Genomic DNA, 16,277 nt, shown 5'->3' with positions numbered 1-16,277 from the left:
ATTGTGTTATGTAGTGTAGTGTATTGTGTTTTGTTGTAGTGTAGTGTGTTGTATATTGTAGTGTGTTGTGGTGTAGTGTAGTGTATTGTAGTTTACTGTAGTGTAGTATCTGTATGCTGTAGTGTATTGTGTTGTAGTAGTGTATTGTAGTGAAGTGTAATGTGCTGTGGTGTAGTGTAGTATGTTGTAGTGTAGTGAGTTGTAGTAGTGTATTGTAGTGTAGTGTAATGTGCTGTGGTGTATGTTGTAGTGTAGCGTGTCGTAGTGTATTGGAGTGTAGTGTAATGTGTTGTAGTGTTTTGCTTATTGTGGTGGAGTGAATCATAGTGTAGTGTCGTGTGATGCAGTGTAATGTCATGTAGGGTGTTGTAGTATTCTGTTTATTGTTGTGTAGTGTAGTGTAACCTAGTGTAGTGTAATGTGTTGCAGTGTGGAGTAAACAGCACAACACAGTGTAACCGGTCAATGAATTCAACAAGGCATTGGATCCTCCCTCTGTTGGTATCAAACAAAAGCATGTTTGTGTTCTTCCCAACCCATTTCCATGTCAACAGGGAAGTGATGATTCCCTCTCGCCCAATTAATGGACAGCAGTGTGCCTCATGAGGTACGCCCTGCACTACCATAGTGTACAACTCAAGCTTGAGGGTGGCTACACAATATGTCACATTATTACACACGTTATTGTGGTAGTTTTGCAATCTAAATTGTGGAAAAACCAAAGTACTTACTATACAGACCTGAACCTAACCAGATACAGCCTTTGGCTATGGTATCCATCCATCCATCCATTATTTTATGCTTATCCGTGTCCTGGTGGCAGGGGTAGCAGTCGGGAAGGCCAGACTCCCCGATCTCAGGCCAGCTCTTCCGGTTCCCCCATGGGGATACTAAGGTGTTCCCAGGTCAGCTGTGAGACATAATCCCTCCAGCATGTCCTTGGTCTACCCAAGGGCTCTTCATGGCTGGTTATGCCTGGAGCACCTCACCTGGGGGGCGACCAGGAGGCATCCCAATGAGATGCCCGAGCCACCTCAACTGGCTCCTCTCATTGTACAGATCACAGATCACAGATCACAGATCTGTACAATGGTCTATTGGTGACAGATCACAGATACCCTTGTATCTGTGATCTTGCTCTTCCAGTCATGACCTAAAGCTCGTGACCATAGGTTAGGAACGTAGATTGACTGGTAAATCGAGAGCTTTGCCTTCTGGCCCAGCTCTCTCTTCACCACGACAGTCCGGTACAGTGACTGCCTTATTCCAGACACTGCGTCAATTTGTCTGTTACGCTCACGCGGCAGCCTTCCCTCACTCGTGACCAGCAGCCAGAGATACCTGAACTCTTCCACCGGAGGACCATGGCCTCAGATTTGGAGGTGCTTAGTCTCATTCCAGAAGCTTCACACTCAGCTGCGAAACTCTGCAGTAAACTGCTTGATGAGGTCACAAGGACCACATCAGCTGCATCCATCCAGTTGTGATCGATTCAATGCCCTGAGTATCTCAAGAAAACAAGTTCTGTTTCGGAAATGGTGTGTTTCTTTTCTTCCCATTCTATTCCAGTTGTTGACTTATATCCCAAGCAAAGTGTAACAAAAAGTCGCATGGTACACATTGGCCATTTTGATATCCTTACAATTTCTGGAAATGGAAAGGGAAATAGAAAAATGGTACAATGCTGACCTGGACTGAACCATGCTTTGTGGTCGGGTTTATTCATTTTAGCAGCTCACTGATGACATAGTGACCCAGTTACATTGACGATTCGAGCGATAATGGTAATTTCACGTTATCTTTTTCAGTGGTTAGAAATGTTGCAATGCTAATCTTGAAAAGCAAGGGAGGTGACTTCCATGCACTATTTCTCTACAGTTAATACAGTACTCTGTTCATGACATACTGGACAGCTGTCACAGTAACCTCATTAGCTTAAAACCATGGCTGCAGACAGAACCAGACTTTGAGGACAGTCTGCTCCTGTGAGCTTTTGTGGATGGCAGGCCAAAGGCTAGTGAGGCTGCCTGACAATTGGATCATCTTTAATGTTAAAAGATCTAAATGCATGTGACCCTACTATGGATCATACAATATCTCACTAGGGATTTGGAAAGAAGGACAGCATACGGGAGTTTCCCGTGAAAAAATGAGAAGGTTAACAGCTTTGGTCCCATGATTTGTACAGGTTGGCTCATGCAAAAATATGACATAACATGACGAAGGAGAATTCAAGAGTTGCAAATTTACCAAGACTGTGTACAGGGTATAGTTGTGATTATCGTCAAAGTCGGGTCAGTTACTACTGTATAAAATTACCAGGTATTAATGACCATTATCACCTTGCAAAATAACAATAGACAAAAAGATTTGACGTAAAATCAGGAAAGTTTCATATGTGACTGCCCCTATGTGAGTACGTCCTTATAATCTTCAGTAAACATACATGGATACCAATAAGAATTAAAAAAAAAACATTCTCGTAATACACAAGTGATGCATTGTAAACCAGAAGAAAACCGGTACCTGGTTTAAATGTAATATCTCTTGATCACAGATGACAAGCTTTTTGTTGCGCGTCAACAGCAAAATGTTTCCCCCATAGCTCATCACTTCAAACCAAACAAGCCCATTTTAGTCCTGAATACACACACAAGCTGCTAATCTCCTTTGACGTTTGCTTAAATACACACTTTAAAGAACCGACAATTTTTTTTTTCACATTCTTTTCATCCACGTTAGTTGAAACATGTCTTTGTCTGAGTTTGTTTCTGCTGATACCCGCTTATGTCCACCAAAGCCCTGGTCCACCGCGCTCCTCTTATTGCTAAAAAATACCCACTTAAGTCGATGTTGACATCCATGTTTGATCATTTCTGTGAAAAACGGGTCTGTTTATGTTGACGTGTTGTGGTATTGTTAACTACTGTCCAGTTCTGCTGCGGTGAAACACACACAGTGACTTCCTGTTCAGTGCAAAGTAAGCTACAACATAAAAGCATGGCCGTAATAACCTGGATTCTACCACAGCAACTAATAAGAAGCACCGATTTGATACATGGCAAACAATACAATTATATATTAACGTATAACAAGGCATGCTGAGTAACTTGTGTGTGGGGCGTGGGCTTACTTATTGTTCAAGAAATTAGCTTTTTACAATTACACACAAGAGAAATCACAACTATTTGCTGCAGCCTTCACTTTCTTTTTCAGTTTTATCGCAACAACACACCCACAAAGCACACACACAAAAACACAGCAACATTGAACGGGGCATTTAAAACGGGGCAGTGTGTGTAAAACTAGATAAGGTTATTGAGGTTTCCGACAGAGTTGAGAGGCCGGATAAAAGGGGGTGATGCATATTTATCGTCCGTAGACTTCATCTGCACAGTCATGCTTGCCCTTTTGGGACTTAATTTTAAAAAGGTATAACCTTATCAATTTGGGTCATCAGACTAAACAGGAGTCTTACTGACTAGTAGGAGGAGCTGGTGTCATCTGTCCATCTGTCGATCTTCGTTACAATATCTGTCAGTCCTTTCCATATTTCCAAAACAGTTCGTATTCTGGATTTTTAATTGATTGCTATAAAGACTTTTAGGCTTTATAGTTGGTTCAAAACGGTCATCCTTTCCTTCATACTTTAACCGGTGGTTAATACTGGTGTTATTTTTGCAGTCATTAAAAAAAAAAATGAATTCAACCGAAAAATGTTTAAATATTTGTGGTCAGATACAACCTTTGGTTGAACACAATCCGGGATGATGCTCAGCTTTTGAGTTTTTCAAGTTTTGAGACAACTTTACTAGAGATGTCAATTTTATACATCGGCCAACAGCGACTTAGAAAATTTCACATCAGATCATGTCAGTATTGGTTTTTCGAAATAAAATTAAAGTAAAAGACACAATGTAGTAAGAATACGTAGAATTGTGAATACTAACAACTAATATGAACACAAAGCTTTATCCATCCGGTTGACAGCAGTATCGGAAATCGAGCATCCCTAAATTTTACTCTGAGGAAATATTGGATGGCCACCTGTCACCATCATAGCAATATTAAAATTATATGAATTGCCGTTTATTGTCACTATACACATGTACAATGAGATTTAAAGCAGCTGCTACTCTGTGCAGACATGTATTGTATGTACGGTAAATATAAAAATACACATTTACAGCATAGAGTAAAATAACAGTTTAAGAAAGACAAATAATGAGGTGATATGTTGATCAATATGAGTAATGATATCATATTGCACATTATGGATTGAGGGAAGAACGGGCAGGGTAGGGCGGGAGGGACTGGGGTCAGTGCATGTGAGAGGTCGGTGTGGTTATGGCTTTTGGGAAGAAACTGTTCTTGAGCCTGGTGCTCTTTGTTTTGATGCCCCCGTAGCTCCTTCCCGAGGGTAAGAGCTTAAACAGTCCAAGGCCAGGATGGGAGCTGTCCTTGACTATGTTCATTGCTCTGCTCAGGAAGCAGGATGTGTACAGTATATGTCCATCAAGGAGGGGAGAGGGCAGCCGACGAGCTTCTGTTAACTATTGAAACCCCAGAAACCTCTCCCTGTCCACCATGGTGCAGCTGCTGTACCACGTTGCCATCAGGCTCTCTGTGGATGAGCAGTAGGTCAGCAGCAGGTTGGAGTCCAGGTTGTGCTTTCTGCGCTTCCCTCACTTATATTATGTACTGCGTGGGAACTTGGTACGCCTCTGCACCGAACCGAATGTTCCATATAACACATGGGGCAAAATTTTGGCAGAATTTTTTCTTGATAAACTGAAGTTTGACTGTACGTGTAACTGTTACACCCATATCAGAGATCATTCATTTTCCACATTAAAGAAATGCCCATCTCTAATGGAGATATCTTGCTCTCTTCTTCAGGTCCTGTGGACTTTGGTAGTTGAAATCTCAGCCCGGGTTTTGGCTACAGCTGACCCGCCCCTCCTTTCCCCTCGTCACTATCAGCACATAGACCCAGGCTCGGGCGCCCAGCTGGTCTGCGACAAATGCCCGGCAGGTACTTATGTGTCTGTTCACTGCTCCGCAACGTCTGTTCGGGAGTGCAACCCGTGCCCTGCAGGTACCTTCACACGTGGTGAAAACGGTGTCGTCCAATGCCATCGCTGCCGAGCTCCATGTCCTGCAGGCCTCATTGAGAAAGTACCCTGCACTGCCACCCAGGACCGTGTGTGTACATGCCCCCCTGACAGCTTCCTGTCGGGGGAAGGAGGCACAGAGTGTAAGCCCCACTCCATGTGCCCCCCAGGGACAAGGGTGAAAAAGCGGGGCAGCGAAACAGAAGATGTGCTTTGCAAGCTGTGCACCAAAGGAACTTTCTCCCATGTGGAATCAAGCGCACTCAAGTGCCAAGCCCACGTGGACTGCCGAGCGCAGGGGCTGACGCTGCTCACAGCGGGGACAAGAGAGACTGATAATGTCTGTGGACCCCCGTCTGCATCTTTCTCCACAACCACTTCACAAGAACAGCATATAGCAACATCTTCTTCATCACCATTACTGGAAGATCACAAAGGTGAGAAAGAGTTTGAATTGTTTGCCCTATCCATTCATGAAACCCCTTCAACCAAAGGTTTTTCAAGGGAAGCACATTCTTAGGCATGGTAACAAGCTGGTGGCTTCTCCTTGCTCCAGGAATGCTACTACTTGCGGTCAGGAGGAGGTCATCTTCTTCTAACCTCAATATCATATTGGATGGCGAAACATGAGTAATTCTACCCTCTCCATTTTTGTTTTCTCTGTCCGTCTCCCTCCTCGTCATCTCTCTTGTTCGTCAGCGGGCCATTTCTGGGAATCAACCGTCTGTGCCCGGTATTTGTTCCACCCCCACGGACACTCACGCCTGTAATACTGTCACCACTATTTGTGTTGGCATGGGATCGATGGCTCTGTTACGTCATCAGCAAGTTGGAAAGAGGAAAGACCAACAACAAAGAATGCGTTGTGTACAGCCGCGTTAAAAGTCTAAATGTATTTTATGTTTATTGCTAATCCAAAGGATGTATTGCAGTTTTTAAAGCGTCATAAATCTCATGTCATGTCCAACAAAGGGTTGTTGTAGATCTTAACATTCAACAACAACAAGGCATGGGCTGTACCAGGAAAAAGACGAATGTCATCCATTAACTTACACAGAACTTGTAGTCTTTATAGAAGTGTGCACCTTTTTCAAATGTCACACAATACAGATGTGGATAAAACTGGTGGTATTGTTGGTAAAACCCACAATGGTTACGGACATAAGACAAAACAGACAACAAAAAATACTGGAAATTGCCAAAATGCATATGCAGTCGTCCCTTGTTTATCGCGGTTAACTGATTCCATACGTGGCAGTGATAAGTGAATTTCCGCAAAGTACGATTAAATATTAATAAATGGAATATTTGCTACCTCGGCTTTCTTTATTAATTTGATCCAAAAGGTCAGACGAAAACTGAAATAAACAAAAAAATGAAGCAATACTCATAGGAAACAATACTCAACACTCAAAAATATTAACAAAAATATATTTTAAACAGAATAATTATACAGTGGAACCCTGGTTAGTGTGTTTTTTGGTTAACGATGAAAATTTTGCCTCATTTTGCGTACATATTCCGGTTACCATTCAATATGGCGCGCGTCTTGTCATGCTATTATTATACACTGCGTGAGTCCAACTGTGTTCTTGATGTATTTTTAATCACAAAATGTTCTTGTTAACACTATATTAGCTGCATAATGCATGGAAACAGGAACCGGAGGTCAGGGCCGTAACCCCTCTATGTCATCAAGGGTTGACGCAGTAGTTGTTCGCTAATTTACACAGTTACGCCGCAGGTCTCTGCTTTTCTTTTGATTGTGCCTGCACAATAACCCACAATGGAGCCAAAGAAAGATGCAAATGCCAGCATTTTGATTAAGGTAAGAAACACTATGAATTCAAGAAATAAATCACGACAAATCACAAAAGGTGGTGTCCGAGTGTATTCCGCTGCCACATAATTTATATAATTTGTATTTATGTGCATTTTGAATTGTTTTACGCATGTGAAACTATAATTGTAAAACTACAAAAGCATGATTTTTGGCTTTCTGGAACGGATTCATTGGATTTACATGATTTCTTATGGGACTAATTGATTCGGTTAGAGTACGTTTCGGTTTGAGTTGGTCCTTCTGGAATGGATTAATGACGCTCAAGGGTTCTATTGTATGCAACGTTGTGCTATGATTTGATTAAGCGTTACCCTACGATGCAGACGCACAGCTAAGGCCAACCTAAGGCAAACCTGTGCAAATGGGGTCCAAGGAGAAACACAAGTACGAGCGAAAACAATGAACCACCCACTTGCTTCAGTCCCAGCGCTCTAATTACAAATCAGAACAAGGTGCGCTCCCAGCTCCTGCTAACAATAGTAAAAATCCAAAATGTCATGCGGAAGAACATGACAAAATATTGTCCTTTAACATAGCAAAAATCAAGTTGTTGTCAAGTCGTTATTTTTATGCAATTTAAATGTCGATGCAATGAGTAGATGAGCTAGGTCAGAAGGGAAATTAAGCACCAGAGTACAGCACCAGCACATGCTGATGTTTCCACTTTAAGAACACTGTCTGGAATGATTACCTCCTTGTTTATTCGATTAGGGTTTGTTTAACTAAACTAAATGTGTTTTATGATTCTATACGATTTCGTCGTAATTGATAGTGTGCAGCTGCCCTAATTCTGGCATACGTGGCAATTTAGAGTTGAAAGTTGCAGTTAAAGTAGAGGCCGCCGTCATCTGGAAACGTTGTTTTTTTCTTTCCAGTAACTCCCTGTTCTTGCCTGCAGTATGTTCAAATCACTTATATGCGCTTAAAGAGCGGATCCGACCTCTTTGAACTTCTCCCATGCAGCTTTAAGTGTCCTTTGAGTCACCGTAATCAGGAATGAACAACTGCCAAACGAATAAATGAAAAAGTCTTTAGAAAAGGCACAAAAGGCTTGTTTGCATTTTATACACTGGGTTTTGTACGGTCAAACACAATCCGTTCTGGAAAATTGTTCCTTTTGTGAGAGTCATAGGATACAATGGAATAGGAATTAATCAGTTCCAACTTTATGAGTGATGTTTTAATGAAGCACTCTTAGGGGTGAGAACAGTCAAGAGTCAACGAGTGCTTACAATTTGTTGCACAGTTTGAACACAGGTGTTTTTTTGGGTTTTTTTTTTAGATGTCTCTATTAAGAAAAATGTATGCATACAAATTTGGTAAGGGAAAAGAACGTACTGTGTCAGATTAGTATTGACCAATATCAGAGGAGCCAGATGACCTGGCTTGGGCATCTGGTCAAGATGCCTCCGGGATACCTACCCGGGGTAGGTGTTCAGGGCACATCTGCCGGGTAGTAAACCTCGGGGAAGACCCAGGACACGTTGGAGAGACTGTCTCTCAACTGGCCTGGGAACGCCTTGGGATCCGCTGGGAGGAGCTGGACGAAGTGGCTGGGGAGGGGGAAATCTGGGCTTCCCTGCTTAGGCTGCTGCCCCCGCGACCCAACCTCGGATAAGTGGTAGAAGATGGATGGAGGGATGTACGGGGTCATCCCCAGTCATAACCACAACCCCCTACCCTACTGAGATAGTTTAGGTTTAAGGGATTTCACTGTGTGTGTACCCGATCTATCTATCTCATACATCTGTTCCCTTTTCATTAACATCCTTATCTCATCCAAGGGTTCAACAGTCGCTCAGCAGCCATTCAACTGAGGAAATACCAAGATGGGAAACCGGAGAGCATAATTCACAGCCGAGCTACCCGCACCATTCCACCTACTCGGGAGCCACCTGCGTCTTTACCTCCCACAGCTCTCAAACAGGTGGATCATACTCACCAATGGGACCAAACAAATCCTGACCTTTTGCATGGTCCTAACAAGAGGACGGCAGAAGGATTAGAGGGTTCAGACGTCAGGGTTGGGACGGGCATCAGTAAGATTGCTGTGCAGTTGAACGGAGGCGGTGGAGGCTGGGTTTCCAACTACAATAGGCACACTCGAAGAGGATCTCCACGGCCGAGCACCCATAATGCCTTTGACATCAACGAGCACCTGCCCTGGATGATCGTCCTGTTGCTTCTACTCGTACTGGTGGTGATTGTGATGTGCAGTGTGAAACAAAGCTCCCGTGTGCTCAAGAAAGGCCCCATGCAGGACCCGAGCAGTATCATGGAGAAGGCGCTTCACAAGAAACCATCTGTGCCTCCGGTACCGGTCAAAGAGAAGTGGATTTACTACTCCAATGGACAAGGTCAGTCTGTTGCATCTTCTCAGAATCACACTTATAATGCTGCTTTGATATCATATTAGACTGGGGTTACATTAATCTGCGATTAATTGAGACACTCATAAAAATTTCAATTTTTGACGCTCTAGTCAAGACTGGGCTATTCTGCTGTGTCTAGGCACCGCTGTACGTAGCATCCATTTGTTTGACATTACTCACTTACACAACACAAACCACAAGAGGTTTTTAACCCAAATGTCTACCTCACTCACGGTGCAACCAAATGTGGAACACATGATGTAACTGCACGGGTATCAAAATAAATGCTCACACACTAATGCAAAATAATACTAGCATGTATAACCCGCAAGACATGCTGGATAACTTCATATAAAGCCAATAAAAATACATTGCTGAATGGCGAATATGGAGGGATCCACTGTATCTACCCACATCTATCTTGTCATGTGATGTGATAATGCAGGCACAGTTGCAGAACGAGCGGCCTTTGTCAAGGACGTACTTCGATCTGGTCGCCTCGTTGTAATGCGAATATAATGCTTGCTGAGTTGGGTTTCTATTTTACAGTATCTCTAAATAGTGAGTACACCTCATATTTCAACAACCATTTTTATTACATTGTTGCTTCTCAAGGGACATCATTATAGAAATTAAATACTAGAAAGTATGGATGTATTTCATAATAGGTAGTCGGGGTGTCCCAATCCGATATTGATATCTGCTATTGGTCCGATATCAGCCAAAAGAATGAGTATTTTTCACTCGTGTAAAGGTCACCAATAATGGAGTTGTAGGCTGAGGTACTGTTTTTAGTGATATCACCACTGTAGAACAGTTGATCAATACCACCCTGAGGCTTATAGCGAGGAAAGCAGCGGTGACACAAGCAGGACCTGCAATAGCGCCACACACACAATTCTCAAGTTTCACCAGCCATGCCTTTCTGCCTGTCTTCTATTCTTGCCTCCTGCGTTTCCCCCCCTCTGCTGTTTTCTTAATCAGTCTGGTTTCTGGTTTCTTTCTTTGCATTGTGTCTCTTATCGTTTCTTATGTTTGTAGCAATACCCTCCTGTCTTTGCGTGAGCTTTTCTCTCTCTGTCTCTTTTCTGTTGACACAATAGCAAGAAGTAGCAGGTGGAGAGTTCAGTTTCACACGGAACGAAGGAAAGACACGCTGAACTTTAAAGCGGGTTGCGTGTATGCTGCAACGAAGCTCAGGGACTGACCACAGGGAACTGGAATAATCTGGTTTCAGCTGCATCGAGCATTCACAGGTCAAACAGGAGATGTACAGACGGAATAAAGTAAAATAGCGGTCAAAAGTTTGGACTTGTGAATGGTATGGCATAGCATAATGACATATTTATTAATGAGATACTTTACGGAATATCACATTGGTTACGTTTGCACAATTCAACACATCCGAAAAAGAGTTGGTAGAAGCAGCGCTTATTTCATCCTACCGCTTCTCATATCTATTACTGACAATTCATTCACACTGTATCTTTTACATGTTTACACTTTTGTCTTTTAAAGTTTACTTCCTGTGTAAAGAAAAGAAAGGAAGGTGCTGAAAAAAATCCAATATCAATAAGCAAATAGGAGTTAAAAAAAACATGACAGAATATAGCTTGTGCAGTATAAAAAGGAAAAAGAAGGAATAAAAATGAAAATAATCATGAAAATCCATCAATTTGCGGGGGTATGCGGGAGCCTATCCCGGCTGACACTGGGTGAGAGGCGGGGTACACCCTGGACTGGTCGCCAGCCAATCGCAGGGCACATATAGACAAACAGGATAACAAAATAAGCAAAAAAATATATATAATATGATATTTAGAAATATATGTACAGTCGTGCCTCGCTACATCTCTATTGCAGTTTTCAAAAAATGAATGAATTAATAAACGATAGCTGTTTTGTGTTTGTTGTTAGTGTTTAATTTGGACGGCAGATACAGAAACAGACTGTGTTACATCTGATGTCCATGCATCAGGACTGTATGAAACTATGTAGAGTAGATCTGAATTTACGTTCAATAAAAGTGATTCCTTATCGGGGTCAACTCACAAAAAAGAGCCTTGCCCAATCCCTCAAACAAGTATATAAAGGGTACTTTACAGTGTACTTTCCAGTGTTCGTACATTGTGTGCACGGATGTTCTTCCGACTTTATGACTAATGCTTTTGCCCATGTGTGTGTATTTAAATGGGGATACATGTACGCACACACAAAAAGACATTTTACACTGCCATTTACCTTCTGGAACAATAAATGAAACAGCTTTTTAATCCTTTCGGCTCCCCTTGGAGGTTGTAATACCTGTTTACAACAAAAACAATAAAGGTAGAAAGAAAGGGGAAGGGAAAAGAGCTCCCACGTGCACAGCTAACAATTTAGTTGAGAGGCAATTAAGTTATTCCCTTTGTATGCTTGCTGCGATTTTGATTCCTGGCCAGGGCCCCAACACCCAGCTATTGGGGATGTCCAGTGCCTCGCTGATGGGGGAAACAGTAAGAATTCTCTGTATGCTAAGAAATCCCTAACTTATTGGGACTGAATTCACAATCTTACTTAAAAACAAGATCCAAAAGGTCCAAATTCTGTGAATTGTGACGTAGTGTATGACCTCCACATATACAGATGTGTGAAAAAGTGTTTTCCCCCTTCCTGATTTCTTATTTGTCATACTTAAATGTTTCAAATCATCAAACAAATGCAAATATTAGTCAATGACAACACAACTGAACACAAAATGCAGTTTTTGAATTCAACTTTTTATTATTAAGGGAGAAAAAAATTCAAACCTAGATGGCCCTGTGTGAAAAAGTGATTGAAACCCCTGTAAAAAGATAACAGAGATTAAATGAGACAGAAGAAAAAGAACATCATACCAACAGTAAAATATGGTGGTGGTAGTGTGATGGTCTCGGGTTATTTTGCTGCTTCAGGACCTGGAAGACTTGCTGTGATAAATGGAACCATGAATTCTGCTGTCTACCAACAAACCTTGAATGTGAATGTTCGGCAAATCTGTTTACACTCCAAGACTCTGGAGTGGCCTCGTCAAAGTTCTGACCTGAATCCTATTGAGATGCTGTGGCATGACCTTAAAAAGGCGCTTCATACTTGATAACCCTCCAGTGTGGCTGAATTACAACAATTCTGCAAAGATGAGTGGGCCAAAATTCCCCCACAGCGCTGTCCGAGACTCATTGCGGTTATCAAGTTATCACAAACGCTTGATTGCAGTTGTTGCTTCTATGGGTGGCCTAACCAGGGCATAGACTTTCACACCACTGTATGCATGCATCCCGACATGTCTGGGCACGCTCTCCCAGACTTGGATCAGTCAGCTCTTGGATAGTCTGCGGTTGGCGGCGGTGGATGCAACGATGCAGTCAGGCCACCTGTGGCTAGCACATTGAAGTCAATACGTCACTCCAAAAATATTTCAGTGACGCACCAGTGAACCGGTCCTGCTGGAGGATGTGACAGGCAGGAATGTTCTCCACAGCGTCCCCAGGGGGTACCAATAGTGAATCTGACAATTTTGGGGTGCTATGCCAAATACTAACCAGGCTGCACAGTACAGAGCTATCGGGACATATGGCCACGATTTCCACCTTCATGGACTTCTTTGACAGTTTGGGCGGAAACATGCACGAGTGGCCTGATGCATCAGTCGATGCAAGGATCAATTACAGGGGTTTTTTTACACAGGGTGTATGGATGCCGAAGGAGCGGAGTGAAGGTGGGCAGATGTCATGCTACCACCGGCAGTGAGGGCAGCGACTTTTCACTAGTTGTCCCTTTCACGTGCATGAAACAGATTTCACAATTGTTATTTCTTTGTAACTGGACAAGTTGACATTCTAGTGTGATGGATGTGGAGTCGCACTGTGATGATTATGTGTCCCTTTGGGGCAGTGTACATGATGGATTGCACAACACATGAGTTGGAGTCTTTGTAAGCTTTGGCACAGTTGTAGTTTTGCATACTGTAAACACTGGCTTTTACTTCTCCAACTTACCTTCCTCTCTCTTTTAAAGTAATTCTTGAAACATGAGAGTTAAGATGGGAGGATGTAAAAGCTTTAAAATAGGTCAGATTATTCTTAGCAATGCAGCTGCTGGATAAAACAATAATCTTTGCGAGAACACATGTTGGATGCTATCAGATACAATGTAAATGAAGTAGTGATGGGAAGTTCTTTTAGCCACTCAGTCAAGTAATCGGGTACGAGATTCCACTGAGCTATTAATGCTAGGCGAGTGTCTGTCAGTCAAGAGACACTCGAGTCTTTGTTGAGTACTCCTGAGTCAATAAAACACGAGTCTTTGTTGAGTATTTCTGAGTCAGTAAAACTCAAGTCTTCGTCGACAACCCGCGAGTCAGTGAAACTTGAGTCTTTGTTGAGTACCCTTGAGTAAGTAAAATTAAAATCTTCGCCGAGTACCTGTAAGTCTTTGAAAATTGAGTCTTCGTAGAGTACCCAGAGTCAGTGAAACTCAAGTCTTTGTTGAGTACCTGTGAGTCAGCGGAACTTGTGTCTTCGTCGAGTACCCACGTGTCAGTGAAACTTGAGTCTTTGTTCAGTACCCTTGAGTAAGTAAAATTCAAATCTTAGCCGAGTACCCGTGGGTCTTTGAAAATTGAGTCTTCGTAGAGTACCCGCGAGTCAGCGAAACTCAAGTCTTTGTTGAGTACCCGTAAGTCAGTGAAAATTTGTGCATGAGTCAGCAAAACTCGAGTGTTCGTCAGGCTGTGAGTCACTGAAACAGCAGTCTTTGTCGAGTACCCCTGAGTCAGTGAATCTCGAGTCTTTGTCGAGTACCTGTGAGTCAGCGAAACTTGCGTCTTCGTCAATTACCCGCGAGTCAGGTTAGCGACACTCAAGTGTTCATCGATCACCCGCGAGTCAGTGAAACCTGTGTCTTTGTTGAGTACCCGTGAGTCAGGAAAACTTGTGTCTTCGTCGAGCCCCCGCGAGCCTTTGAAACTCATGACTTCGTCGAGCACCAGGGAATCAGTGAAACTTGTGTTTTCGTCAAGCACCTGCGAGTCAGCGAAACTTGAGTCTTCGTCGGGCACGTGAACACACAAGCCTATTTCTGTAAATAAATGAGCCCTGCTGTCCCCTCTGAAATCTGGCACGGAGAGATGTCAGCGCCCTTGTTGGAATTTTGAAGAAGCTGATCCATGGTCGTCTTTACAGAAAGCAATACTGAGCTTTTTCCGTAAATCTAAGATGTCCAAACTTTTTCCACTGAGGACAGCATACGGAAATGTCAAAGGATTCATGGGACATTTTGATCTTTTTAATGTTGTAAAAAGGTTAAAACCAGGCCCACGTAGATATGCCAAGAAGTTATTTCAAGAAAATGTCACAATGTTTCTGAAAATGCATGCCTATGATGTCATGTATATGCGTTTGGAAAACATGGGAAAAGAACCACACAAGTAGTAGTCCGTGCTTGGTCATATAACTCGCAACATATATTTCCAAAATGAGATGCAGAAATTCCGATAAACAAACGGTACCTGCCCGCCATCCTTCCTTGTTAAACACGGTTAATAATGCCAAGTTCTGCACTGGGGCACAGCAGGGAGCCAAGTGTTAGAAACTCCTGTGGGCTGCAGTACCAGGGTGGGCCAGTGTTAAGAGCAGGTTTCCATTGGGTGGTGCACCCACGCACACACACACACACACACATTTAAAGTTACGTGTTCTCCACTATGGTATAAATGTAATAGAATTAACAAAATGTGACATGCATGTGTCTGCTGCACATAAAAAATACTGATGTGTTTTGTCTTAAAAGTATAAAATGTCTAGGTACGGTACTCAGCACTCATGAATGTTGAGGTATGATCATCCATGAAGAGATGGAATCAGAGTCACAGCGTATCCAGTTTCAGTCCAGTTGTTGAGGAAAAAATATATTTTTGACGCAAAAATATTTTATTGTATAAATATTGCTTTAAATGTTGTATATTTATTAATATTTATTCATGTATAATAATAAAATAATGGAATATTTCTTAAATATTTCTCAGATTTGTTTGAAAAAATTGAATTAAAATTTTAAAAAAATTGCTGAAAAAATATTTGATTAATTAATTAATTTTTTTCAAAAAAAATAGAACTTTAAAATTTCATTTTAAAGTTCCGGAAGAAACTGTGAATTTGTGTGGCTATGAATGTCCGGGAATACACTCTATATAAGAATGCCTGTGATTAACTAACCTCCAATTTAAGGGTGTACCAAACCCCTTCCCCAAAGCCAGCTGGTTATTTTATATTAATATTGTTTTTCTTTTTAACACAATGTTCGTGATGTATTTTGCACACCATTTGTTTTTTTTAATGGTTGAAAATTGACACCATGTGCATTTTTTAATCTATGAAAACAGATCCAGTGTCCCAAGTGCAATGACTCTGCAGTGAAGAGCTGATGAGTCATTGTCTACACACACACACACACTTTGTCACTCAAGCGTTGCCTTGCACCACAACACAAATGTCTCCATCTGTGCTGTTATCCCCTCCAGGAAGCTCCACAAACAAGGTACTCTGCATAAAAAAACAATATATAGCGTGACACACAAATGCTCAGCCCTGCCACTTCCTCATGCAAAGACATAAACACATCTGCTGACTGGCACACTGAATCATCACGAGATATATAGGCCATCCAAAAGTGTCCGGCTAACAGGGACAGTGAGGCATACAGAGTGGGGGGATTTCTCTGCTGTCACTGTGTGTTATTCCAAGCCAGGCAGCAGGCTTTTGACCCACAAGGCTGGCACGCAAGGTCCTCCAGGTCCCTCCGGGATCCACTCAAGTATATTAATCTTGAGTAAATAATGGATTGAGTTTGGGGATGGTCATTTTTGGGGACAGCGTCAGTTAGGGTTGCTTAAGGAAAGTTCTGATATGTATGTTGAACTATTTTTCCCAT

General features: G+C 42.2%; 1 protein-coding gene across 3 annotated transcripts in view; it reads left to right on the top strand.

Moving 5' to 3' along the window:
* The window catches only part of tnfrsf21 (tumor necrosis factor receptor superfamily, member 21), a 38,460-nt gene that overhangs the window by 7,567 nt on the left and 14,616 nt on the right, over window positions 1–16,277 (top strand). For all 3 annotated transcript variants that reach the window (XR_008566991.1, XR_008566990.1, XM_054762016.1), the window contains exons 2-3: window positions 4,900–5,551; window positions 8,742–9,314. Coding sequence is in view for 1 of the 3 variants with exons in the window: in XM_054762016.1 (XP_054617991.1) it covers window positions 4,900–5,551; window positions 8,742–9,314 (1,225 nt within the window). In the remaining 2 variants the exon portion in view is untranslated. The remainder of the gene's footprint in view (window positions 1–4,899; window positions 5,552–8,741; window positions 9,315–16,277) is intronic.

The sequence above is a fragment of the Dunckerocampus dactyliophorus genome, chromosome 19 (assembly GCF_027744805.1).
Source record: "Dunckerocampus dactyliophorus isolate RoL2022-P2 chromosome 19, RoL_Ddac_1.1, whole genome shotgun sequence".
Lineage (NCBI taxonomy): Eukaryota > Metazoa > Chordata > Actinopteri > Syngnathiformes > Syngnathidae > Dunckerocampus > Dunckerocampus dactyliophorus.
This window is presented reverse-complemented; position numbering and strand designations above follow the sequence as displayed.